The sequence below is a fragment of the Gadus macrocephalus genome, chromosome 12 (assembly GCF_031168955.1).
Source record: "Gadus macrocephalus chromosome 12, ASM3116895v1".
Taxonomy (NCBI): Eukaryota; Metazoa; Chordata; class Actinopteri; order Gadiformes; family Gadidae; genus Gadus; species Gadus macrocephalus.
The window spans coordinates 27,105,160-27,132,676 of record NC_082393.1 but is presented as its reverse complement, the minus strand read 5'-3'; the positions used below and the strand labels follow the sequence as shown (position 1 = coordinate 27,132,676).

The following is a 27,517-nucleotide window of genomic DNA, read 5'->3' as shown; positions in this document are numbered from 1 at the left end:
CTAAAGTGTCAAAGGACTCTCAAGGCTGGGAACGCATGACTCTGTATGTTCCAACAGCCACAAGAGTTAACAACATTTGTTATTAACTAATGTTATTAACTTGTTAACAAGTTAATCACATTAGCAGAGGAGGCCTTTCACAGAGCGTCCTGCTGCATGTTGTTGATGAGGAGCCCGTAGAAGTGATGACATCATCAGAGGTCTGAGCAGCACAACAACAGACGAGCCAACACGCTGGGCCGTTGTACTGCAGAGGAACACGGCGACAGGCCCACATACAGGCCATAGGCCAGCGCTCAATAAACAGTTATTACACAAAACCCACAGCCATTAACACGCAGACAGATAGTCTTTGGCAAGTGAATCATTCTTCTTAATAGCCGAGTCAGAGCCAGACTAGCTGCCCTCACTTGAAGTGTATTAATGATCGCCTGAGTCGCCCTCTCAAGCCTAAACGCAGAGTGCGACCAAAGCTCCTCTGAAATCAGGGGGCAGGCCTGCCTGGCCAACAGCTCTTCTCCTGCTCTAAATGACCATAATTGTCTGTTGCCCTCTGGCAGTAATCGGCCACGGCCGTCATGAGGTGGCTTACTCTCCCTCGGGGGTTTCAGAGCAGCAGCCAGTCGACTGACGGCACGAATGGAAGACATGACTGGACAACATCGAGGCGCCACCATGAAGTGTTTGGGAACCAAACATTACTTCTGTTTAGCTGCTGCTCGGCTCGGTTTATCGCCATGGTGACCGAGGAGGGCCTGCCATCCCGTGCGGCTGCAGTAGTACGGGGGGTGTTCTGCAGCCAGCGGTCCCAGCAGCTCGCTGAACGGTCCGCCATTGTATGAAAGAGGATCTGGTGACGGGGGATATCCCCTGTTCTGCCGTGGAGCAGCGGTCAGGCGGTCCTCCGTCACACACACACTGGGCCACAACACAAACCACCCAGCTCGGTCCATCAGGGGACGGGGACACACACACACACACACACACACACACACACACACACACACACACACACACACACACACACACACACACACACACACACACACACACACACACACACACACACACACACACACACACACACACACACACACACACACACACACACACACACACACACACACACACACACCATGGGGAGAAGGAGGATGGTTTCAGGACCTAATAATTGTTTTTATACCAATCTGCTTATACTGCAGCATAAATACAAATCAATGTATTAGGGAAAATACATTTCCAATAATTGATCCATCAAAACACTACTTTATGAGGGTTACCTGATCTGAAACACAACGGCGAGCTCCAGTTACTAATCCCTGTTGTATGGCATGGTGCCCGCAGGCCTCCAGCACGGGGCCTGTTCAGAGAGGTCCAGCCCAGCCCAGGGGGGTCAGGGCTGAGTCAGCACGCTCTGCGCTGACGGGGCAGTGGCCTCCTAACAGCAGCCTGGTGGCACAGAGAGCTGCAACCCAGTGGAGGCCTGCAGCCCCCTTCAGCAGCCCCCTTCAGCAGCCCCCGGCACCACCCAGTACTGCCTCTGGGGCCCACCCCCCCGTCCTACTGCCTCTGGGGCCCAGCCCCCCGTCCTACTGCCTCAGGGGCCCAGCAGCACCCCCCCGTCCTACTGCCTCTGGGGCCCAGCCCCCCGTCCTACTGCCTCTGGGGCCCAGCCCCCCGTCCTACTGCCTCTGGGGCCCAGCCCCCCGTCCTACTGCCTCTGGGGCCCAGCCCCCCGTCCTACTGCCTCTGGGGCCCAGCCCCCCGTCCTACTGCCTCTGGGGCCCAGCCCCCCGTCCTACTGCCTCTGGGGCCCAGCCCCCCGTCCTACTGCCTCTGGGGCCCAGCCCCCCGTCCTACTGCCTCTGGGGCCGATTCTGTCCAACGCTCATCAAAATAAATAAAGAGTTGGCCCAAAAGTCCCTCCCTCCACCACCAGTGAGCTGGACCGTCCCTCAACCACCAGTGAGCTGGACCGTCCTCAACCACCAGTGAGCTGGACCGTCCCTCAACCACCAGTGAGCTGGACCGTCCTCAACCACCAGTGAGCTGGACCGTCCCTCAACCACCAGTGAGCTGGACCGTCCCTCCACCACCAGTGAGCTGGACCCTCCCTCAACCACCAGTGAGCTGGACCCTCCCTCAACCACCAGTGAGCTGGACCGTCCCTCAACCACCAGTGAGCTGGACCGTCCCTCAACCACCAGTGAGCTGGACCCTCCCTCCACCACCAGTGAGCTGGATCGTCCCTCAACCACCAGTGAGCTGGACCGTCCCTCAACCACCAGTGAGCTGGATCGTCCCTCAACCACCAGTGAGCTGGATCGTCCTCAACCACCAGTGAGCTGGATCGTCCTCAACCACCAGTGAGCTGGACCCTCCCTCAACCACCAGTGAGCTGGACCGTCCCTCAACCACCAGTGAGCTGGACCGTCCCTCCACCACCAGTGAGCTGGACCGTCCCTCAACCACCAGTGAGCTGGACCCTCCCTCCACCACCAGTGAGCTGGATCGTCCCTCAACCACCAGTGAGCTGGACCGTCCCTCAACCACCAGTGAGCTGGATCGTCCCTCAACCACCAGTGAGCTGGATCGTCCTCAACCACCAGTGAGCTGGATCGTCCTCAACCACCAGTGAGCTGGACCCTCCCTCAACCACCAGTGAGCTGGACCGTCCCTCAACCACCAGTGAGCTGGATCGTCCCTCCACCACCAGTGAGCTGGACCGTCCCTCAACCACCAGTGAGCTGGATCGTCCCTCCACCACCAGTGAGCTGGATCGTCCTCAACCACCAGTGAGCTGGATCGTCCCTCAACCACCAGTGAGCTGGATTGTCCTCAACCACCAGTGAGCTGGATCGTCCCTGCCTCTTTAGGGACTAAACAGCCCCATCCGCCCGGTGCCGTCGGACTCGAGGTCACCACCCCACAGAGCACAGGCCTCACGGGGCCACGAGCCCCACGCAGAATGGCAAACAAGAAGGAATCAATTAACAAGTAGAGAAGTTAAGATGTTAAATGTGTGTGGGGGTTTAAAATTAATTAATTAATCAGACAAAACAATGCTTTCCTTAAATACTGTTCAAGGCTCTTGAGAGCTCAACAATGATTAAAGGCTCTTATGATCTAGGACGCAAGCTTGTGTTTGAGTTCTGAGCTAAACCAAGACCTGTAGGTTTGCTTTTAGTATCCATTCCTAAAAAGGTACTTGAACAACATGCTTTCGTTATCAGTAACAGTACTATACTATACCATAAAGGGGGAACACAGAGACATTATAGATAGGAAACACAGAGACATTATAGATAGGAAACACAGAGACATTATAGATAGGAAACACAGAGACATTATAGATAGGAAACACAGAGACATTCTATATAGGAAACAGAGATATTCTATATAGGAAACACAGAGACATTATAGATAGGAAACACAGAGACATTCTATATAGGAAACAGAGATATTCTATATAGGAAACACAGAGACATTATAGATAGGAAACACAGACATTCTATATAGGGGGAGCACTAAGACATTCTATATAGGGGGAGCACTAAGACATTCTATATAGGGGGAGCACTAAGACATTCTATATAGGGGGAACACTAAGACATTCTATATAGGGGGAGCACTAAGACATTCTATATAGGGGGAGCACTAAGACATTCTATATAGGGGGAGCACTAAGACATTCTATATAGGGGGAGCACTAAGACATTCTATATAGGGGGAGCACTAAGACATTCTATATAGGGGGAACACTAAGACATTCTATATAGGGGGAGCACTAAGACATTCTATATAGGGGGAGCACTAAGACATTCTATATAGGGGGAGCACTAAGACATTCTATATAGGGGGAGCACTAAGACATTCTATATAGGGGGAGCACTAAGACATTCTATATAGGGGGAGCACTAAGACATTCTATATAGGGGGAGCACTAAGACATTCTATATAGGGGGAGCACTAAGACATTCTATATAGGGGGAGCACTAAGACATTCTATATAGGGGGAGCACTAAGACATTCTATATAGGGGGAGCACTAAGACATTCTATATAGGGGGAGCACTAAGACATTCTATATAGGGGGAGCATGTTAACGCTCTCATTTAAACAGCTTGGTTTACATCTCAGACACAGCGCTGCCATATTGCCTCCTCCATCTACGGAACACCTTTCGCCTTGTTGCTTTCATCTGGACAACCAAACCTGTACTTTCTGTTTACCTGAGCACTTCAACTGACCCCACACATGACAGAACAGGGCTGCCCACATAATAACAAGGAGGAAAGCCACAAAATCATACAGAGCACTCCGACTCCTGGCAAGACAGACCTCTTCCCCAACCAATAGTTAGTATTATCCAGTAACAACTAGATCCAGCTAATGGAATGGTTACCACCAGACCACCACCATACAGGCTAGGTCCTTATCCCGCTTAGAAAAATAAGTCTGATTGTTTAGGGAGGCAGTCGAGGGGTAAGGCCCCAGTCTGATGAGACAGGGCAAATAGAACTAGGGCACACCTGAAATAGCTCTACAGTACCTGCACATACATAGGGGGTGTCTGTGTGTGTGTGTGTGTGTGTGTGTGTGTGTGTGTGTGTGTGTGTGTGTGTGTGTGTGTGTGTGTGTGTGTGTGTGTGTGTGTGTGTGTGTGTGTGTGTGTGTGTGTGTGTGTGTGTACACACCAGCCCTCGTCCATGTTACAATGATACACAGGGCGTATGTGACTTGGCATTAGCCTTTGCCGCATTTTCTGTCATTATTTAAATACACATTATTATGCTTGCATGCTATGCATTGGATGAAAACCATAACATGTGTGAATCCATGAGGCCTGACACCTTTGGGTTATCTGGATCATTGGCTCACAGTGACACTCACCCAGAAGTGGTTCTGGAAGAAGGCCATGTTGGGTCAGGGATTCCTCACAGCAGCCTACAGAGACAGAGAGGGGGGAGAGACCTGCATTAGACCGTGCCTGTTAGACGCTAGCTTTCCCACTCGTCTCTGGCCTCGATCGACCTCTACCTCTACAGCCCCTCCCAGCAGGCCAGCGCCTGGATCTTATTTCCCTTCACGCACTCTGAAACCAACAGAAATATCAGCATAAAACAAAGTGGTTTTAGGTTGTTGGTTTTTGCCAGAGGAGGAAAATGTTTTATACTACCCTTTATTAAAAACATGGGCGAGAGAAAGCCGTTAAAACCAGAAAGAGAGAGAGAGCGAGACGACTCCCAGCTCAATAAAGAGCAGGAGGCGGCTCCTCACCCCCAGGAACAGGTCGGTGGAGGCCTGGAGGGGACCCCAGACTGACCCCCCCCCTCATACGTACAGCCTGGAGGGGCGCTGGTGGGGGGGGGGGGGGGGTCTACATCAGGGTCTCAGATCTGTCTTATGCAGACCTTCTCTGTCAAACACACGGCGGTAAACACTGCATGGACCAGCCAGCTGGGTCCCTCGTTGCCTTTCTATTAAAAGGTTTCATCTGCTCTGGAGGTTAAGTCAGGAGGTGTTCCTGAGATGCGCCTCCTCTGAAGGAGCTGCTTGGGTATCCAGAAGGGAGTAACAACTTCCCCACATGTCCCCCTGTTACATAAACAGCCCATACTGGAGGGCTCAAAGAACCCGCTACAGACGCAGCCCAAGAATCTGATGCTGACCATTTTGACATGTATTTATTCATACTTGCACCCATCTCGAGGAAGCGGGCAGCACATTAAAAAGCACACATATCATTTAGCTTCCCAAAAGCAACCCTATTTCCATGCGCGCGCGTGCGCGCGTGTGCGCGTGCGTGTCAGTCGGCATGCTGGCTGCACCCCCTCTCCTGGCTGGGAGGGTAAAGCCATGCTGGTCCATCCAAAGTCCAACCAGTATGTGATGATCCATTCAGCCTGGTGGACAACCATTCACTCTCATCAATCGATATGAAAACATCCACCAAGCTTAATGTAAGACTCAGTGTTTCTAACACACGTATAAACACAGACAGAATTAAATGAGCCACAAAATAGGAATCTATCAAGTTATCAAATAAAATCTTAGGATTATTAAAGCAGTGACAAAGTGATAATGGAAGCCGGTGATAAGTAGCAGAAGACATATTTCAGCTGGACCTCCACTCATCGTGCCTCTGCTTGAAGACATTTGCTTTGGTTTTAACATGAGAGGTGTAACGAGTTTGAATGGAGAGGACAGACCGACGACGACAGGCAGTCTGATGCCTGACCTCAAAACACTTCAAGGAACAAGAGGAAGGTTAAATGTCACCAGTTGACCTTTCCTGACCTTTGGGTTTGCCCATTGGGCAGAGTCTGGGCAAAGGAAGGGTCCAACATAGCTGCTGGTGTACCCCTACCGCCCTAGACTGGGACAATACAAAGGCTCTCCTCGCCCTCTTGTCCATCCTGCTTCATGTTGTCAATCTGCCTGCTGTACTGATTCCCTATTTTAGAGTCAAACCTAGGACACACACACACACACACACACACACACACACACACACACACACACACACACACACACACACACACACACACACACACACACACACACACACACACACACACACACACACACACACACACACACACACACACACACACACACACACACACACACCTCATGTGTGGCGGCCTCACCTGGGTCTCCGCTTGGCCCGCTGCCACTGTCCCCAGCTCAGAGCTCACCACACATCAGCTTGTGGCTGATTGTGTCCTTGCATCCCGCTTGGAAGCAAGGACACAGTAACCGGCTCCAATCTACGGGCTACAGGAAAATGCTGTGGTAATGTCCCCGACTCCCCGTACAGCTGGCGCTTGGAGTGATTTAACGTCTGCCAAACGCTTACCTAGCGCCCGGTAGCCGCCCCAGAAGAGGGACCACTCCTATCAGACGCTTCCACCGCTCTAAGGTCTGCAGCGGGTATTCCTGCAGCATTCCTCACGTCCATTTAAGACCACGGGTTAGTCATGGACCGAGAAAGGGCCGTCAATAAATTGAGTTGAATGGGTCTCTGGAGCGTGTCTGTGATAAAGGGAATCTGAAATAAACGTTGAAAGACTCGACCCGGCTTCTCTTGGCCCGCCGGTTAATTGATATCAGGAATAGGGCCCGACCGATTTATCGGCCTGCCGATTTAATCGGCCGATTATAGCCTTTTTGAAAATAATCGGCATCGGCCAAAAAGACGCCGATTACAACCGATTATTATTATTTTTTTTAATTAATTTTTTTTTTTTAGAAATGTTATTGCGATTAGTATCCTGCAGATTGCGCTCCTACTCGCCTTGCTAACTAACAACTTTAGCTGGAGTAAAAAAGAGGAGATTGAATTTTACCGTACAACATGAAAGCACGCTCGCTCAGGCAGCTGCTCGCTCACCTCACCAATGTACACAAGACGCGTTGTTTGAGCATGTTGTGCCTGTTTTTCTTTAGGTCCCAGGCCATGTTAATTTGTTATACTGTAGACTAACGGTGAGACCATACTGCTCAGCACGCACGTGTTAGTCACTGCTCACGAGCGCAGCACATTGGGAGTTAGTTATTTATTTTACATTACACTCATTTTTGACTGTAAATGTATTCTAAAACACTCAAAGGTTCTGCATTCAATTCACATATTCGTCAAAAGTGTTTAAAGTATATTTAAGGTATCAAAAACTACGTTTTATATATATATATATTTTTTTTTAATCGGCCGATTAAATCGTAATCGTAATTTTTCTCTGAAAATAATCGGCATCGGCATCGGCACTCAAAAATCAATATCGGTTGGGCCCTAATCAGGAACCCCCAGGCAGGCGATGCCACCAGCTACCCAAACCGTTGACCAAGATAAACTCTCTCTGCAGCAGCCCCGTGACCGTTCCCCCGTCACAAGGCGACAACACACAGGAGGTCTCAATGAACGGCAGGGAGGCGTCAAAGAACGAAGGAAAGAGAGAGACAGAGAGAAAACACTGTTCTGGTCACAGAACTCTCAGTTCATGGAACAACGTAACAGGAAACAGATGCTGCATGTGATGGTGCAGAGCAGACCTCAGCTCTATCTGTGGGTTCCCTCATTGATCTGGTGCTTCTGTCCAGCTGCCCCCCCCCCCCCCCCCATCACCTCCACCTGTGGGTTCCCTCATTGATCTGGTGCTTCTGTCCAGCTGCTACCCCCCCCCCCCCCCCCCCCCCCCCCATCACCTCCACCTGCCTTCACTGCCCTGGAAATGAAAGTGAGAGTAGAGAAACATGAACAGAAAGTAACAACAGAGCAGCACACCACTGATCGGCCCGACGGCCCCATCTGTCTTTGGCTCTGGGGAGGGAGGGAGGGAGGGAGGGAGGGAGGGAGGGGGGAGGGAGGGAGGGGGGGAGGGAGGGAGGGAGGGGGGAGGGAGGGAGGGAGGGAGGGAGGGAGGGAGGGAGGGGGGAGGGAGGGAGGGAGGGAGGGAGGGAGGGAGGGAGGGAGGGAGGGAGGGGGGAGGGAGGGGGGAGGGAGAAGGTGAAAAGGAAGGAGGATAAATGTGGGGGATGAACACTGAGAGGGGGAGGACAAGGTGGGCGGAAATCTTTTTCAGCGACGTGACAAACGGTACCCGTCCCTTGTTACTCCACGATGCCGTACATGATTTCATCAGATCGCCGCGCTGACATTGAGATGGTGGAAGCTAAGAGGCTGAGACAGAGTAGGACGGACTCTACAGGAGGGGATAGGAGAGGGTAGGAATACAGTAAGGGAAACTACCCAAGTCTACCCATGCTTTGGTCTAGTATCTAGGATATTGGATTTATTGGCAGCTCAACATGAAGAAGGATTTTATAGATGATAATTTCCTGAATCATTTGCAGCCTTCAGAGGGCCGAGACTGTGAGTAATAAAAGGTGACAGCAGAGAAGAGATCATTGTGCTGCGGGCCGCTCTACAGTCTCCTGGACGGCTCAGCGACATTCTGAACATCATTCACTCTGCACACATCAACCTTTATCCAAATAGTACTGCGCCAAAAATAAATAGATAATAAAGAGGAAATGATAATAATAATAATGTTCACGTTCATAATAACGTAGCTCTTGATGGCTTCTTCACCCCCCCACACACACACAGAGACACACACACCCACAAACAAATTAACCTGCAAATGAGCCTTTGCTCTCATTCCAAATGGAGGGAGAGGCAGAGACCAGAAGCTGCAGAAGAGCTGAGAGGCATAAAGGTGCACAGCCGGAGAGGGAGATAGGAAAATGAGGGAGAACGAGTTACGTGTTTAGAGCCCTCAGGGACACTCATTGTCCGGGCCTCAATGTCGCTCTGTCACTACAGGGTCCAGTCCAGTCCAGCCACTGTCACCGTGCCAGAGGACAGACTGGGAGGAGAGGGCACCACATGACTCTGATGGCGTCCAGGCATGAGGCACCGGGGCCCTCCACATCAGCTCTGAGCTTCATTCATTCATTGTCCACCATTGTTTCTTTTGTGCGATGTAATCATTTATGTGGAAATATTTTTTGATTTATTTCGTGGTTGTTTTGAGCCTCATGAGCGGAGGAGACGATCTCTTTAAAACGCGTTCCAAAATAAAAAGGTCAATGATCGAGGATATAATTATTAATTACATAATACACATCATTTTATGGACCAGACAGAATTTTCGCTCAAATTTAATTCCAGAAGGTTGTGAGCTGAAACATCGTAATGTCCTGCTTAAAGCCTTCCTTTCCCAAACCACTTCTATCTGTCTAGCTTGTTGAAACAAAAGGACTTCCACCACACCTCCAGAACAGCGGTTGTGAAGTGATGTCCTGGAGCAGCTCTGTGGCGTACGTCTACCGACCTGTCTGAGATCCTTTAAGTTAATCTACAACAGTCCCAAAGACACCCTAGTCCTGTCCAAACGGCCTGCCACAGGCTGCAGCCGTCCTCACAAACCTCCACCTCTCTTGTCACTAGCAAAACGCCCAGCATCTCCAGAACCAGTCCCCCAGGACTGGCCCCAGGACTGGCCCCAGGACTGGCCCCAGGACTGGCCCCAGGACTGGCCCCAGGACTGGCCCCAGGACTGGCCCCAGGACTGGCCCCAGGACTGGCCCCAGGACTGGCCCCAGGACTGGCCCCAGAGGCTGCGTGCTGCGGGGGCCATGGGAGGGTTGGAGGGGGCTGGGGGAACCCTCCCATGGCTCTACGAGGAGACAAGGGGCAGAGTTCATCCATAGTAGATAGTGACCCCGCAATCAGACGTGCTACGGCGAAGCTCCCTGGTGGTTCTGTGATGTAACAGCCTTGGCCCGCAGTGCATCCCTCCCCAGGCCCCTGCCACCCTGCTCTGAGAGCCAGCTCGGGGAGGCCCCACAGCAGGGTAGCCTATATAGCAGAGGGCCTCGCCATCTATAATTAATATCTGCCAATGGCACCATACCAGGCTGCCTGGGGGAGCCAGGAGGAGCTAGAGGAGCGGGGGGGTGGGGGTGGGGGTGGATCAGAACCAGGGCGGAGGTAAGAGGATCCCGGGTTCAGAGATAGGCAGGTATCGGAGGCCCAGCCGGGGGAGAGTTAAGACTGCCAAACTAATGCACCTGCCTGCGCTTCTGTCACCATCCCCGTCAGTGCCCCTTCCTCTTCCCTATGGCTGAGGTTGGCTCATTAAGGTCCTGGAAGCGCAAAATACTAAAGTAACTCAAGTGAACGCAATCAGCTCAGCCTCCTCTAGTCTTGAACACACATGTGTTGATGATTAAGGTTGTATTACTGTATTACTGTGCTCTGGACAGAAGACCCCGGTAGCTATGCGAGATGAAGTTGACAGCCAGCATTTAGAGCCAGTGCTTGGTCTATTAAGTCTAAAATTATCTTAACAAGCACAATCACCAGCACCCCATGCCATCATGCAGCATTGCTCAACCAGCATATGAAACGCAGGCGCTAGGAGATATACTTGATACATTTAAGTATAGTTTTGCTTTATAGTTGTTCAATCTCCATTGAACCCAAACTGATGACCTTATCAACTGAGCCGAAAACTTGACTCTGGGACGGAGAAGCAAAGAATATTGTACTGCAGGGTCAGGACTGAAATGTCAATGTATTGACTATCTTAGAAAAAGGGATGGTTTGCAACTGCATCACATATTACAGTGAACTGCTTTCTCTCACTTCTTATTTAGTCGGAAGGACTACAAATAGTCATGAGTTTGGTAAACGATCTTTGAGGACTTGTGCAATATGTTTGGTAAATAAAAGGAAAGCAACTCTGACTCCTAGAAATAAATCTCTGACAGACGGTATCAATCTTCTCTAAGCAGCTTTTGAAACTAACCTGTGTCCTTATAGTATCACATTACAGAACGGATAGAAGGAAAACCAGCCAAGAAATATCAAAGCTACAGCTTTGGCTTCAGCAGCTCACAGACGGTGATTACAACCGAGACAGCAGGATAGCTCAAGCATCAGTGGATGACAATCTTCCGACAACATGCAAACACTTAATTAATTAGAGGGGGACAAACATTTAATCAACATCTTTTTGGCAATATTCTTGGTTACGTCCTATCATTGCTCACAACTGAGTTTAGATAAATCTAACAATATTAGTTTGACAACATATAAATAAACACAAATACAAATAAAAGAGAATCATAATGAAAGTTCCTGAAATGTAACCACAAATAAAGCTGTTGATCCAAAAAGATTGGAGAGGACTATAGTAGCAGCTAGAATAGTAGTAACTAGAATATGCTTTCATCAATTGAGAGAACAATAATGAGCGGACTGAAGGCTTTCAGACCAGGCACTCAGAGTTCACATTCACCAGTCAATAAGTCAGAAATCTGGTTTAGTAGCATCTGAATATGAAAATGATTAGAAAATAAAATAAGTATCCAGTTAATCTCAGATAAGGATTTGCATTCACAAAGTAGCACTGAAATCTTAATTCCAATTCTGGTCTCGGGGACAAAAGGACCCAATAACTTTAAGTCCTATGAAATGCTACAGCTGATACTGACTATCAATGCCCACCTTTAGGACACTCCCATCATTTCAAATGGGATTCCTACAAGAGTGGCTGAGTTAACAGACTTCAGGGCAGAATTTAATACATCATCCTTACGATCTCACTGTATAAACATACACAAGTTGCATTGTATACAGAATAAAGACATTAGTGAAGCTTAAATAACAGAATAATGACCCAGTATAGCCTAATGCTGCCATCGTCCTTGGATCACAGAACTAGGAGTCAGAAACTCTTTTCAAACGTCCCAGCATGAAGACATATTCTTCATTTGAAACTTTAGATGCTTAAAGAAATGACATCCATTAGTTAAAGAGGTGTGACGTTACAACTCAAAACGATTCATCACAACATGTTGGCGAAATGACCACATATGCTATGGCCAACTGGCCTTTCATTAGATGATGAGTCGCCTAACTCTTCATCGCATTCAGGATGAGTTTATCAAAGCTGAGCAAGCAGGCGACATTTATTAAAGACATTTATTAAACATTAGGATGATGACGCGCTTTGTAGAGGACTAGATCTATAGGAGATTTCCTCGGTTCATCCTTCATTTAACTATAAGGACGTTTCTCACATCGATCACATCCCTGCCCTGTGGTCTCTGTGGAGGGTGAAGTGCGGTAGCAGGAATAACATTGGTAACGTGGATGGACATGAATTAACGTGAGTAACATGAGTACATGAGTAACATGAGGAACAGGGGTAACATGGTCCCTGTCATGCAGGACTCGGCGTGTTGGCGCAGTCCCTCGAGGTACTTTTCAACTCATTTCCACGCAGTAGAATATATCAATAAAGATCAATAATTACCTGAATCCGTATTGGTGAAGACCTTTATAACACATGTCCCCTTCTGTCCCTCCGTCCAGCAGCAGCCCGCTGAGAGCTTTGATCAGAGTGAGTTTTACCCGGCGGTGTTCAGCGCGCAAACTCCCACCCACCTTGATCCTGATTGGCTTGTGAGTTTTTCACTCAGGCAGACATTTGTTGTAGGCATAGCAACCATTTGAAGGCGGGCCTTATAAAATATACCGAGTTATCATTGGATATTTGTTTTTTAAGTTTATAACCATAGACAAATAAATAAATAATGTATGATTGGCAGGTACGAGGTTTCCGCATGTTTGCTGTTTTTCAAACAAAGAGATTAATTAATAATTTAGATGAATGGATAATTTAATAGATTTCATAAATTAAATGTACACCTATTATTGCTAAAAGATATATTTTATTGCTGAATGAACCATGTAAAAAAGCAATCTTAAAATGATATCGGCCTGAAATCATTATATATATATATATCAGTTCAAATATTTTAAATTGCATCAACAAAACACCCAATAAAAAACGAATGCAAACACTTTGATATGTAATCAGGCGTACAGTGGCGCTATTTACAATCAACACAGGAAGCGGGCCTGAGAATGTTCACCACTTGTTGCTGCCATCGCCAGGAGCTATTTCCATTAACCAAAACAACGTGATGTTTTCTGTCTCCAGGGAGGGTTGGTCCTTCAGTACTTCATGAGCCTTCAGGCCCCTATCGGGGTACCCGGCGCTGGTTCAGCCGTAGGCCAGAGGCAGCACAGCAGGAGGCTTCATGTTGGTAACTAAAATATATAGTAAAATATACAGGCATCATCCAATAAATAATGGATGATACCTTTACAAAAATCATTTGTTTAGATTTAATTGATATATCAATATTAAGGAAACACAGAAAACACTATACAATTCAGAGCAAACCCAGAGTATTATTTTTACTTTGTTGTTATTTCCCAAAGGTGAACACATCGCCGACCAGGAGGTCAGCCAATGACACATTGGTCCAAGCAAGAACATCTACAATCCTCCTTTGAATAAGACAATCTCCTTTAATCAGACAACTATTGTGTGTGTGTGTGTGTGTGTGTGTGTGTGTGTGTGTGTGTGTGTGTGTGTGTGTGTGTGTGTGTGTGTGTGTGTGTGTGTGTGTGTGTGTGTGTGTGTGTGTGTGTGGTCCTCTGGGACATTTCTTGGGCCCACACTGATAACTCATCGAGCAATAGGTGTGCAGCCTCCCGGGCCCAGAGCCCAACAGACGCGGCCAGGTGAGACTGCTTCAACCATCAGCCACACACACTACGCACACACACACCCCGCACACACACACACACACACACACACACACACACACACACACACACACACACACACACACACACACACACACACACACACACACACACACACACACACACACCACACAGAGGCAATGCCATAACTACTCATCCACTTTGTTGAATGGTAACAGACTGCATATTGGAGGTGATATTATTGGGGAGGGGGGGGGTTGCCATAAACACACGATCTGCTCAACCCTCATCTCCAAAGGAACCAGCAGGACAGTAAAAGAAACACACATGGACATTTACCATCGTTATGACCAATGAATGGCACAACAGATGAAACCATTGGGGTCTCTGTTAAGACTCTAATTAACATGCAGCTCCCCAAAATAAAATAAAATGTCAATCAAAACAGCGGGGATGATTGTATGTGTGGATCCCGCCACCTGTTACTCTGAGCTATTATTATCCTGTGTGTGTGTGTGTGTGTGTGTGTGTGTGTGTGTGTGTGTGTGTGTGTGTGTGTGTGTGTGTGCGTGCGTGCGTGCATGCGTGTCTCTCACTCATGAGCTTTTATTTGTCGCCCCCTATCGGCCCATTGGAGAACTGTCCTCATGCCAAACAATAACGGACGGGTTTGGGGTCTGTATGTATTTAATAATTAAGGAAGGGGGCTCATCTTATTATTGGATCATTGATATTCCACGGGAATTGATCTCCATGACTCCGTTTCCTAGTAAGCTCTTAATGCATGTGACAGGTGACATCAGACAGATTCTTTACTGATCAGTAGCACAAAGTGGGCCTGAGGTGTGAACGGGGCTGTTTCCTGTTTTAACCAGATCTGAATAAGCATTTCCTGTCGAGCGGGAACAGAGAAATAGAACGAGATAAACGCATCCGATTCCAAACCCTAATTTAACATGAATATAACATATCGCACCAATGCAACATATTTTATGATGGATATCATATTATATGCCTTTTTCTATTTCATGTATTTTTTCCTGTCTTCGCCTTTGACTTAAGGCCTGCTCGTATTTAAGATGCTATGAATCACCTGAAACCATCATTAATGTAGAAACACAGATGCTAAATAAATCAATGGAAATAAATCATGCTATTTCAAGTACAATGCATAGGCCTACATTATACTTACAATACTAGCATCAAACTAGGATTACTTTCACTTGGTTTGCTACACATGACCACATGGGGGCGCAGTTGATCTATCTGTGTCTTACCCTACGATGTAGAGGTACTTCAATTGACTGTGGTGAGTACTGTTTCAATTCGTAATTTCCCCTATTCATTGTCAAGAGAGATAGTTTGGTTGAAAAAAATGAAATAGGAGAATGTATTTATATTGAATTATTTATTCTCTCTCTCTCTCTCTCTCTCTCTCTCTCTCTCTCTCTCTCTCTCAATGGATTAGTTGTACCATGTGCTGTCTGTTGACATGCTGCCTGTGTTGACTTCAATGACTGAACCTTTGACTGTGTAACCCTACATCATGCTAGTAGGCGAGTAGTGGGCAGTGAGTCAATGTTTCGAGTGCGCTGACACTGCTGAGCTGGTGAAACTTCTCACAGACACATCAACACCAAACTAAACGTATGCTCTTCTGTACTGCTCTATCCGCTCCAGTCACTTTGAGTTTGTCTCCCTCTCCTTCCCTATCCCTCTCTCTCATATATATATACATACATACATACATACATACATACATATATATATATATATATATATATATATATATATATATATATATATGCATAGACATATAACAGCATTGATCTAATGCCAATATTTACAAGAAGCCATTATGATTGAATATTATTGGTCACAGTGTATAATATATAAATGCATTGTCTCGGAAAAAGGGGAAGTCTGTGATGTCAAAGTCCCTGGCTCAGATGTGTGTTGTTGTGCTTCCAACGGCGCGATGGCATTGGTGGAAGCAGGGCCGTCCTAAGGCGAAGGCCCTCCCTGGCTCGCCTGGCGGCGGATGTGAGGTCACCAGCATTATGACGGCGGTCAGAGAGCCCCTGAGCCTTTAAAAGGACCTCGGCCCCAACCTTCAGCATTCACGTGGAAACATCACCGAGGCTGTTTGGGAGGTGAGTCACCAGCTCCTCATCACGGTCCTACTCTAGCCACAGTAGGACCTGCATCCTAACATTCATCTGTCACATGTGTTCACTGTTTATTTGCCTTTCTTGTTTTACAGGGAGAAACAAAGCCTGTTAACATGCCTTCCTCTCTGCTCCTGGCTGCTATGGCCACTATAATGACCGTCTCCATTTCATGGGTTGGGGCCCAAAGTGAGTATGCAAATTAAATTAAAACATTTAAAATGTAAAAATGAAGATGTGCAAAGGCTTTCCTGGAAGCTGTTAAGGTTGTTCCCTTTCTGTTGTCATGAATGCCGAGTGCTTGGGGAAGTTATGCCTTGACTCTCAATCTATTTAAATATTGCATTATTTAAAAATGTGTCACGAGTTTGGCTTGTAAATGCTTTCTTTAAAAGCCAGCTGCAAGGATCGCTGTGGCATGGAGTTCTACAGAGGCTACATGTGCCAGTGTGACTACGGCTGTCTGGCCCATGAGGAATGCTGCACGGACTATGAATCCCAATGCACCGAAAGTAAGGACAACGCGCCTACATTTATACATTTAATATCAATAACGTGAATAATATGAATGATAATAAATAATTGTGTTTTACCCACAGCCGTTTATTTAGCAGTTATTTCATTACGGATTTAAAATGAGGAAAACCCACCGAACCGTACAAACGTTTAAACATCTTTATAGAGGTTTTCATTAATCATTGCGGTAGTCTTGTGTTGGAGCTTGGTTTGTGTGTTTACCGTGTGTGTGTGTGCCTGGAGGACACTCGTGTAAGGGGCGGTGTGGGGAAGCCTTTAAGAGGGGCCGCAGGTGCACCTGTGATCCTGAATGTATCAAGTTCAGCAACTGCTGTCCAGACTACAAGAACCACTGCGACGCAGCAGGCAAGCGCTGCACAACACCACAACACAACAACAGAACACAACACCACACCACAACACAACACAACAACACATAACCACAGCACAACACACCACAACACAACAACACACCACAACACAACAACAGAACACAACACCACACCACAACACAACACAACAACACATAACCACAGCACAACACACCACAACACAACACAACACAACAACAGAACACAACACCACACCACAACAACACACAACACATCACCACAACACAACACCACAACAACACACCACAACACAACACAACAACACAACACAACACCACACCACAACACACCCCAACAACACAACACACCACAACACAACAACAGAACACAACACCACACCACAACACAACACAACAACACATAACCACAGCACAACACACCACAACACAACAACAGAACACAACACCACACCACAACAACACACAACACATCACCACAACACAACACCACAACAACACACCACAACACAACACATCACCACAGCACAACACACCACAACACAACACCACCACACCACAACAACAGAACACAACACAACACCACAACAACACACAAAACATCACCACAACACAACACCACAGCACAACACACCACAACACCACACCACAACACAACACAACAACACATAACCACAGCACAACACAACACACCACAACAACACACAACACATCACCACAACAACACACAACACATCACCACACCACAACACCACAACAACACACCACAACACAACACATCACCACAGCACAACACACCACAACACAACAACACATAACCACAGCACAACACAACACACCACACCACAACAACACACAACACATCACCACAACACAACAACAGAACACAACACCACAACACACCACAACACAACACATCACCACAGCACAACACACCACAACAACAGAACACAACACAACACCACAACAACACACAACACATCACCACAACACAACACCACAGCACAACACACCACAACAACACACCACAACACAACAACAGAACACAACACCACACCACAACACAACACAACAACACATAACCACAGCACAACACAACACACCACAACAACACACAACACATCACCACAACACAACACCACAACAACACACCACACCACAGCACAACACACCACAACACAACAACACATAACCACAGCACAACACAACACACCACAACAACACACAACACATCACCACAACACAACACCACAGCACAACAACACATCACAACACACCACAACACAACACAACACTACAACACATCACCACAACACAACAACAGAACACAACACGTCTAGAAATCTGGATTCATCATTAATTGATCATGTGATTATGTAAAGTACAATAAACCTAGGTACACTGGCTCACAAGGTTTAAGAATTGTAAATATATAAACTAAACACCAGCTTTGGAAAACCATGTCTATGAAAGGGAATACTAATTAGACTCCTCTCAACCACAGCGGAGGACGAAGCAGAGCTGCAGAAGTGGACTTCCGCAGGTGACAGTGCTACGCTATGTCAATAGAAGCAATGTCCAATATTCAACAACATGAATACTGAAAATATCAGGTTGAATTGAAGATGGGTACATTGCAAATGGATGCCAAACTGTCAAACATCTAATGTTGGTTTGTTTTTCTGCAGACGACCCTTTGATTTCACCGGTCGCTCCACAGGACAACTATGATGAATTCAGCAATGGTGCGAGAGATTATGTTAATCTAGAACTGCAAACTGAACATGAATACCGTGACAGCTTTTGAATGCCCCTTTGTTTATATTTACTTTTCCTATTTTCCTTCCATAGATTTTTACGAACCGAACTTTCCAAACCTCCCTGACGATCCTCTTTCAAAGGAGGACTTTGAGACCATATCCATCCCCAAGCCCACTCAGGCCATCCTCCCCGACATGGACGGCTCTGACCTCACCAAACCATTCAACCAAGACATCGCACTGCCGGATTCTGATCTGCAGACTAGACAGGAGTTTGGAGCAAGTGGAACAGATGGATACGAAACCATTGAGCCAAGTGTGCCCCTTATTTACCCAACAGATTCAACTACCTACCCAGACCTAACTACCAACCCAACAGATTCAACTACCTACCCAGACCTAACTACCAACCCAACAGATTCAACTACCTACCCAGACCTAACTACCAACCCAACAGATTCAACTACCTACCCAGACCTAACTACCAACCCAACAGAATCAACAACCTACCCAGACCTAACTACCAACCCAACAGAATCAACTACCTACCCAGACCTAACTACCAACCCAACAGAATCAACTACCTACCCAGACCTAACTACTAACCCAACAGATTCAACTACCTACCCAGACCTAACTACCAACCCAACAGATTCAACTACCTACCCAGACCTAACTACCAACCCAACAGAATCAACTACCTACCCATACCTAACTACCAACCCAACAGATTCAACTACCTACCCAGACCTAACTACCAACCCAACAGAATCAACTACCTACCCAGACCTAACTACCAACCCAACAGAATCAACTACCTACCCAGACCTAACTACCAACCCAACAGATTCAACTACCTACCCAGACCTAACTACCAACCCAACAGATTCAACTACCTACCCAGACCTAACTACCAACCCAACAGATTCAACTACCTACCCAGACCTAACTACCAACCCAACAGAATCAACTACCTACCCAGACCTAACTACCAACCCAACAGAATCAACTACCTACCCAGACCTAACTACCAACCCAACAGAATCAACTACCTACCCAGACCTAACTACTAACCCAACAGAATCAACAACCTACCCAGACCTAACTACCAACCCAACAGAATCAACTACCTACCCAGACCTAACTACTAACCCAACAGAATCAACTACCTACCCAGACCTAACTACCAACCCAACAGAATCAACTACCTACCCAGACCTAACTACCAACCCAACAGAATCAACTACCTACCCAGACCTAACTACCAACCCAACAGAATCAACTACCTACCCAGACCTAACTACCAACCCAACAGAATCAACTACCTACCCAGACCTAACTACCAACCCAACAGAATCAACTACCTACCCAGACCTAACTACCAACCCAACAGATTCAACTACCTACCCAGACCTAACTACCAACCCAACAGAATCAACTACCTACCCAGACCTAACTACCAACCCAACAGAATCAACTACCTACCCAGACCTAACTACCAACCCAACAGAATCAACAACCTACCCAGACCTAACTATGACACCAACCTCCAGGGTAGATGTAACTCCATCTGTAGTTCCAGGGACCACAGGAGCTACGCAGGCTTTCTCCTCCTCAGAAGCTTCCACTTCTTCCGTTCCCACCCCCTCAAGTCCTGGACCACAAAGCGACACGTTGAGCACACTTCTCCCTTCAACCACAGACCCGACAGTAAAGGGAAACCAAGAGGAGGGAAGAGTGTCTTCAACTCCGACAACATCTGAACCTACCACAACTCCCCAGGCTGGGCCAAACCGTCCCCTACCAAACCGTCTGACACCAGCAGCTAATAAACCCAGTTGGGGCAGGCCCACTCCTAAACCAAACCAAAGGCCAAGTTACCAAGCAGGCAAGCTGTCATAGTTCCCTCATCTCTTTCACTGCAATGCTTTTATTGGCTTTGCAGAAATGCCCTGCTAGATGTTTTAGCATTAGAGGAGATGCTGCTTGAAGTACCTCATTGGCTGAACTTGTTTCTCTCTATTTCGACGCATGCTTTATGCTTGATGGGGAGCTGCAGCCAAATGAGAATAAAAATGTGTTTGACCTTCCTCTAGATGACAGCAACGATATGAACCTCTGCAGTGGCCGTCCTGTGGGCGCGGTTACCACACTCGGGAATGGCACAATTGTGGTTTTCCGAGGTAAGTGGCAGGAAAAATATGTAGGACACAAGCCTTCCCAGGGACAGCATGCCTGATTCTTTAGGGAAAGACGACGTCTATGTCTGTGTAGTCACAGGAAGCAACGCTTCAATTACTGAGCAACCATGTCCATGTGTATACAGTGTCATTTATGATTAGACTGGAGCAGAACCGTTTAGACTACAAAGATGTAAAGCAAGGCAAGGACTAAACCAGTTTGGCTTTTCCATGAAACATTGTGGTATTCTTTGGGCTCAACAGTTCCTGATCTGAGCCCCTTTCTCTGCATCTTGTGGAAACATTGAAAAAATACCATAAAAGTTTTCCATAACAACCCCCAAAACCTTTTCTAATCACAAGTATCAAATAGAATTCTAATCAACCGACTAATAAGCTTTATCCATGACAAGAATGAAGTGCTGAGATCGAGCAGCCCCCCAGCGTCTGACCGTGTTGCGCCTGTAGGACACTACTTCTGGCAGCTGGACCGTAACAGGGTCCCGGGGCCGGCGCGCCGCATCACGCAGGTGTGGGGTGTCCCGTCGCCCGTCGACACCGCCTTCACCAGATGCAACTGCCAGGGCAAAACATACATCTTCAAGGTGACTCTTTGGGTTATTTCAATGTTTCAGTTGGGATCACGTGCGTCTTGCTGGTAAGCTCATGGCTTGTGCATGGACGGTAGAATCTGATATTAACAGATCGATTCTCGTTTTCTGTACGTCGGGACCCCTGCCATCCTTTCACCTTCGCAGGGCTCCTTGTATTGGAGGTTTCACAATGACGTGGTTGACCCTGGCTACCCCAAGTTCATCCACCATGGCTTTGACGGCCTCCGGGGCCACATCACAGCTGCCCTGTCGGTGCCGCAGTACCAGAGCCGGAGGGAATCCGTCTACTTCTTCAAAAGAGGTGATCTGATGTGACCTATTGGTGTGGATACGAGTATGGACCCCGCTTTGATGTAAGATGATCACTGGGGTCCTCTTGGGTCCGCTAGGGGGTTTGGTCCAGAAGTATTCATACCAGTTGGGCACCGGGTCAACATGTGGCAAGAAGCCGCAGTATTCCATTAACATCGTGCGTCACCGTATGGCACGCCAAGCAGGTCAGAACACTGAACACTCCTAATCAATCACACCAACTGAGAATCAACAAAACCTTAACGCTGAAGCTATCCTTTTGTCTTTCCGTCAGTGTCCGTCCTAGAGCCGTCCATTCGCATCCGTACGTCTTGGAGGGGTTTCCCCACCAGCATCACGTCTGCAGTGTCCGTCCCGAGCCGCAGGACGCCGGAGGGCTACAAGTACTACGTCTTCTCAAGATGTAAGTTACCATCTACTGTACTTCGTGGATATCTTCTACGACTCACTTTAATCCGATCCACAGCCCAACACTACAGAGCTTCACAACCAGATGTTAAAACCACATGCAAGGTGGAGTTTTGCGGTGCATATAAACTTTAAAAGATTAGATTAACATCACCTCAAAATATGAATCTGGCTCCGGTATAAAGTACCTAGGACACCGGCCTGGTCACGCCTGGCTAGACCCACGTGTCTGGGTGGAGCGGCTCAGGGCGGGCTCCTCCTACCCAGAGCTCAGGAGGCTCTCTGAGGCGTGTTCCACTGCAGAGCCGGCCGTCAGACTCCCGACACATGGCGTCACTTTGAATCTGGAGCATCTGCCATGTGGACCACAAGAGTCTGGTTGTCCTCTCTTTGAGTTGGTTCACTGAACTAAAAGCCTGACAAATAACCGCCCATTGGAATGTATAAGTTAAGCTTAGGTTCTGGTGCTTGTTTTTGTAGCCTTAGCCAAATCCTTAATGAATGCCGTATGTATGTTAACCATTTCGCTCATTTTCAGCGACATACTACAACGTGCAGATGAATACCCCACGGCCAGCCATCGTGGTCCCTCCGGTCCAGGCAGCGCCTCAACAGACCTCCAACGCCTTCTTCAGGTGTCCCTGAGCCCCCCGGGCCAAGCGCACCCTGTCCCAAACAGAGACTCGCACACAACTCTTCAACAAACTGTTTATTACTTAAGAAACCTGCTTGGAGTGCAGCTACAGAAGCACTTGGAAGTACATAAAAAGGACAACATAATTAAATGGAACATTATCTAAACACTAAAATGCAGCTTGACTGTGACGCGTTGGAGCGTTGTAGGAGCTTCAGCGGGCGAAGCGTCTGGCTCCTGCTCCTCGAGAGGGGAAGGGGTGGCCTGGGGGAGAGGGGACAGAAGACACCGTTACAAAAGGAGTCTGATGTTACAGCAGACAGCGCCTGGATGATGTGACACACTTTGATAATGTATCCAAATATGTGATAATGTGTGTAATTCTTTGTATTGTTTTATTAAAAAATATTTACTGAGTTAATTGCATTATGTGATAAATGCTCGTTCATAATCAAACCAATGATCCTAATGGCTGCATCACGTCCTTCAGCGTGTTCTTGGTGGGAGAAAGCTGTAATTTAAAAAAGCAATACTATAAGGAAGGCAGGGCTGAAGCTACCGCACACAGCCAACACACAAACACACAGCCGACACACAAACGCACAGCCGACACACAAACGCACAGCCGACACACAAACGCACAGCCGACACACAAACACACAGCCGACACAAACACACAGCCGACACAAACGCACAGCCGACACACAAACGCACAGCCGACACACAAACACACAGCCGACACACAAACACACAGCCGACACACAAACGCACAGCCGACACAAACGCACAGCCGACACACAAACGCACAGCCGACACACAAACGCACAGCCGACACACAAACGCACAGCCGACACACAAACGCACAGCCGACACACAAACGCACAGCCGACACAAACGCACAGCCGACACACAAACGCACAGCCGACACACAAACGCACAGCCGACACACAAACGCACAGCCGACACACAAACGCACAGCCGACACACAAACGCACAGCCGACACACAAACGCACAGCCAACACAAACGCACAGCCGACACACAAACGCACAGCCGACACACAAACGCACAGCCGACACACATTACAGACGCAGACACACAGCAGACACACTGCTGCTCTTCCTGTGGTTTCATCTCACTGTATTGCTACATGTGAACTGTGAACTAGGAGGAAGTCCTTCCTGCTCCATGACGGATCATGTGGAGTACGTTCCCATGAATGGCCGTGTAGCGTTCCCATGAATGGCCGTGTAGCGTTCCCATGAATGGCCGTGTAGCGTTCCCATGAATGCCCGTGTAGCGTTCCCATGAATGACCGTGTAGCGTTCCCCCTCCGGACCAGAGCCCGGGCGATGGTCCAGCCGGGGCTCGTGTGTCAGGAGAGGGACACGGGTTGACTCTAGCTGTTGGTTCTGGCGCGTCGCCCACCTCTCTTCATGCGACCTCCTCGGTTCTCCGACCAGCGCTGGAGCTGCCGGCCGGCCGGCGGCCTGGACGGCCGGCCGCTGCTCGTATCTGGAACACAAGAGGACCCTGGTCAAGCTGAGGCCTTTACTGGGAGAGAGACGGCCCCACTGGGCCTGAAGGGGGGAACCACCTGCTCTGGAGCCCAGGGTGGAGCTGGAGGCCGGCTCCTGGCTGGTGGACGGGAGGCTGGCCTCGTCCGCCTGCTGGCCCGGCTCCTCTGCCTCTCCCTGGGACACCACCGAGTCCAGAGACGCCTCGCCGCTGGGTCGGCTGGGGGGAGAGGACGCTTAGCACACTCACATGACGACAACAACTATAATCATGTCATCATCATCATCATCATCATCATAAGAGCTAGATGCTCACCTGTCTGCGTCAGGCTCCAGGATGACGTCGTCCCGGTCGTCACCGGTGGATGTGGTCACCATGGGAACCGACTGGGAGGCGTTGTCCAGCGCTTCAGACGACCCCTCTGAGAACAGCGTGACTGGGGGGGTGGGGGGGGGGGGGGTTAGGTGAGCTCATAAAGGACCTGAAAGCATCGCAGAGACCAGAGCTCTGACTATCGGCTCCTGGCCTCGCTGGATATCCTAGTATTGACCGGTATATTAGTGGTCGTTATATGAACCCACCGGTACCTGCAGCGGCCACTGGGAGCGCTGTGGTGGGGACACTGCGCCCGCCAGACTCTTCTTCATGGGTCGATAGGAAGAGAGGGCCGTCATACATCCCCAGGCCTACACACACACACACACACACACACACACATACACACACACACACATTAATTAAACCCCTTGTTTCTGGATGGATTGTTTCTGCATAAGGAGAGGTCCGTTCGACCTGGGGTCCGTTCGACCCGGGGTCAGCGTACCTCCTTGTGAGCCCAGCCCTCCCAGGTCCGAGTGGGAGGAGCTTGTCTGCGGCAGGTCGTCCGGGGGCCCCGCCCTGAAGTGGTGCACGCCGATCACCTGGGGGGAGCTGACCCACACACACCAACCATTAAACACCGAGCCCCACTCAGTCAGATGCAACGCTACGGCTAAAGGTTAGGCTGGTCCTACTGGGTGGGCTGGTCGGCGCCGTCGGTGTGGTGGGACACGGCCAGCGTGGGGGTGGGCACCGTCCGGTCGTCGTCCTCGTAGAACAGCTGCTGCACAGACAGAGGGGGGGACAGACAGAGGGGGGGACAGACAGAGAGAGGGGGGGGACAGACAGAGAGGGGGGGACAGACAGAGGGGGGGGACAGACAGAGGGGGGGGACAGACAGACAGAGGGGGGGACAGAGAGGGGGGGGCAGACAGAGGGGGGGACAGACAGAGGGGGGGCAGACAGAGGGGACAGACAGAGAGGGGGGGGGCAGACAGAGGGGGGGACAGACAGAGGGGGGGACAGAGAGGGGGGGGGGACAGAGAGGGGGGGACAGACAGAGGGGGGGACAGACAGAGAGGGGACAGACAGAGGGGGGGACAGACAGAGGGGACAGACAGAGAGGGGGGGGACAGACAGAGGGGGGGACAGACAGAGGGGACAGACAGAGAGGGGGGGGACAGACAGAGGGGGGGACAGACAGAGGGGGGGACAGACAGAGGGGGGGACAGACAGAGAGGGGACAGACAGAGGGGGGGACAGACAGAGGGGGACACAGAGGGGGGGGACAGACAGAGAGGGGGACAGACAGAGGGGGGGACAGACAGAGGGGGGGACAGACAGACAGAGAGGGGGACAGACAGACAGAGAGGGGGACAGACAGAGAGGGGACAGACAGAGAGGGGACAGACAGAGAGGGGGACAGACAGAGAGGGGGACAGACAGAGAGGGGGACAGACAGAGAGGGGGACAGACAGAGAGGGAACAGACAGAGAGGGGACAGACAGAGGGGGGGACAGACAGAGGGGGGGACAGACAGAGGGGGGGACAGACAGACAGAGGGGGGACAGACAGACAGAGGGGGGACAGACAGACAGAGAGGGGACAGACAGACAGAGAGGGGACAGACAGACAGAGAGGGGACAGACAGAGAGGGGGACAGACAGAGAGGGGGACAGACAGAGAGGGGGACAGACAGAGAGGGGGACAGACAGAGAGGGGGACAGACAGAGAGGGGGACAGACAGAGAGGGGGACAGAATGATGATCAGTGTTCAAACCCCCCATCTGCTCTGGGATCCTAAATGTCGGCCTGCTCTCAGACTGTGGAAGCCATTTGTCTTCGGAGCTTCACTGTATGTCGGCCTCAGTGAAGCTCCGCCCTGACTGAGGCCGACCAATACGAGAGCAGCTGGCTTCTACTCAGCGACGTCATATCGCAGTTGAGCTTTTACGGTAATGAAATAACAAATAGAAATGAAACGATCAGTTAAACAGAATTCCACAGCAGTGGTCTCTCCGGCTCCGAGCCAGGCAGGGAGATAGGAAGGACTTCAGGAAGGACTTCAGCTATCAGAGGCTCCCATGGGCCTGGGCGGGCAGGTTGACGTTTAGTTCACTAACAAGATCATGATGACCAAGAAGCAGCCAAATCTGCGTGGACTGTCACCGAGGGGGGGAGGTCAACCGGCTGGGTAACCCGGCTGAGGTCACTAACGTTCCGGTGAACGTTAGTGACCTCACCGCCCAGCTGCCAGAAGGCTTTACTGGGCATAAATTATGATCATTTTTGTGATGCGTTTAAAGCTCAGTTATAGAACGTTTACAAATGTGAGATTTGAAATAAGCTTTGAGGGTAAAGTAACAAGGCTTATCCCTAGAGAAAGGTACCATCCAGGAACCTTTGCACCTGCTCTGGGGCAGTGAGTGCGGCGTATGACCCGAGTGTTTAGAGAGGTTATCAAGAGGAGCAGTAAGAGGGAGAGGAGAGGTCCTCAGTAGGAGGAGAGGTCCTCAGTAGGAGGGAGAGGAGAGGTCCTCAGTAGGAGGGAGAGGAGAGGTCCTCAGTAGGAGGGAGAGGAGAGGTCCTCAGTAGGAGGGAGAGGAGAGGTCCTCAGTAGGAGGAGAGGTCCTCAGTAGGAGGAGAG

General features: G+C 49.2%; 3 protein-coding genes and 1 long non-coding RNA gene across 4 annotated transcripts in view; 1 reads left to right on the top strand and 3 right to left on the bottom strand.

The window, feature by feature from the left end:
• The window catches only part of fcho1 (FCH and mu domain containing endocytic adaptor 1), a 42,092-nt gene extending 29,177 nt beyond the window's left edge, over window positions 1-12,915 (bottom strand). Inside the window, exons 1-4 of the mRNA XM_060067635.1 lie at window positions 12,830-12,915; window positions 6,862-7,037; window positions 6,653-6,779; window positions 4,893-4,946 (exon numbers count right to left, since the gene is read on the bottom strand). Coding sequence (XP_059923618.1) covers window positions 4,893-4,919 — 27 coding nt within the window. The 5' untranslated portion in view covers window positions 4,920-4,946; window positions 6,653-6,779; window positions 6,862-7,037; window positions 12,830-12,915. The remainder of the gene's footprint in view (window positions 1-4,892; window positions 4,947-6,652; window positions 6,780-6,861; window positions 7,038-12,829) is intronic.
• Window positions 12,916-16,357: 3,442 nt separating this feature from the next.
• On the top strand, window positions 16,358-23,456 carry LOC132469645 (proteoglycan 4-like). Its single transcript, XM_060067637.1, has 12 exons — window positions 16,358-16,451; window positions 16,658-16,774; window positions 17,022-17,144; window positions 18,632-18,670; window positions 18,816-18,872; window positions 18,979-20,775; window positions 20,984-21,070; window positions 21,536-21,672; window positions 21,826-21,982; window positions 22,071-22,178; window positions 22,268-22,396; window positions 22,940-23,456. The coding sequence occupies exons 1-12, from the start codon at window positions 16,379-16,381 to the stop codon at window positions 23,044-23,046; spliced, it is 2,931 nt and encodes a 976-aa protein (XP_059923620.1). The 5' UTR covers window positions 16,358-16,378; the 3' UTR covers window positions 23,047-23,456.
• LOC132469665 (uncharacterized) lies at window positions 20,630-21,259 on the bottom strand. Its single transcript, XR_009528459.1, has 2 exons — window positions 20,989-21,259; window positions 20,630-20,780 (listed from the first exon to the last, which is right to left on the bottom strand). It is a non-coding gene; the product is annotated as an uncharacterized LOC132469665 (long non-coding RNA).
• The window catches only part of tprb (translocated promoter region b, nuclear basket protein), a 25,004-nt gene continuing 20,584 nt past the window's right edge, over window positions 23,098-27,517 (bottom strand). The window contains exons 45-51 of the mRNA XM_060067665.1: window positions 25,566-25,654; window positions 25,376-25,482; window positions 25,140-25,238; window positions 24,868-24,988; window positions 24,632-24,771; window positions 24,463-24,549; window positions 23,098-23,299 (exon numbers count right to left, since the gene is read on the bottom strand). Coding sequence (XP_059923648.1) covers window positions 23,250-23,299; window positions 24,463-24,549; window positions 24,632-24,771; window positions 24,868-24,988; window positions 25,140-25,238; window positions 25,376-25,482; window positions 25,566-25,654 — 693 coding nt within the window. The 3' untranslated portion in view covers window positions 23,098-23,249. The remainder of the gene's footprint in view (window positions 23,300-24,462; window positions 24,550-24,631; window positions 24,772-24,867; window positions 24,989-25,139; window positions 25,239-25,375; window positions 25,483-25,565; window positions 25,655-27,517) is intronic.

What these genes read in the sequence shown, in the direction of transcription:
- LOC132469645 (XM_060067637.1), top strand. Translation starts at nt 16,379, where the DNA reads ATGCCTTCCTCTCTGCTCCTGGCTGCTATGGCCACTATAATGACCGTC. An exon ending in TTCATGGGTTGGGGCCCAAA is followed by an intron (nt 16,452 to 16,657) that starts GTGAGTATGCAA and finishes TTTCTTTAAAAG; the next exon opens with CCAGCTGCAAGGATCGCTGT. An exon ending in CCGTATGGCACGCCAAGCAG is followed by an intron (nt 22,179 to 22,267) that starts GTCAGAACACTG and finishes TCTTTCCGTCAG; the next exon opens with TGTCCGTCCTAGAGCCGTCC.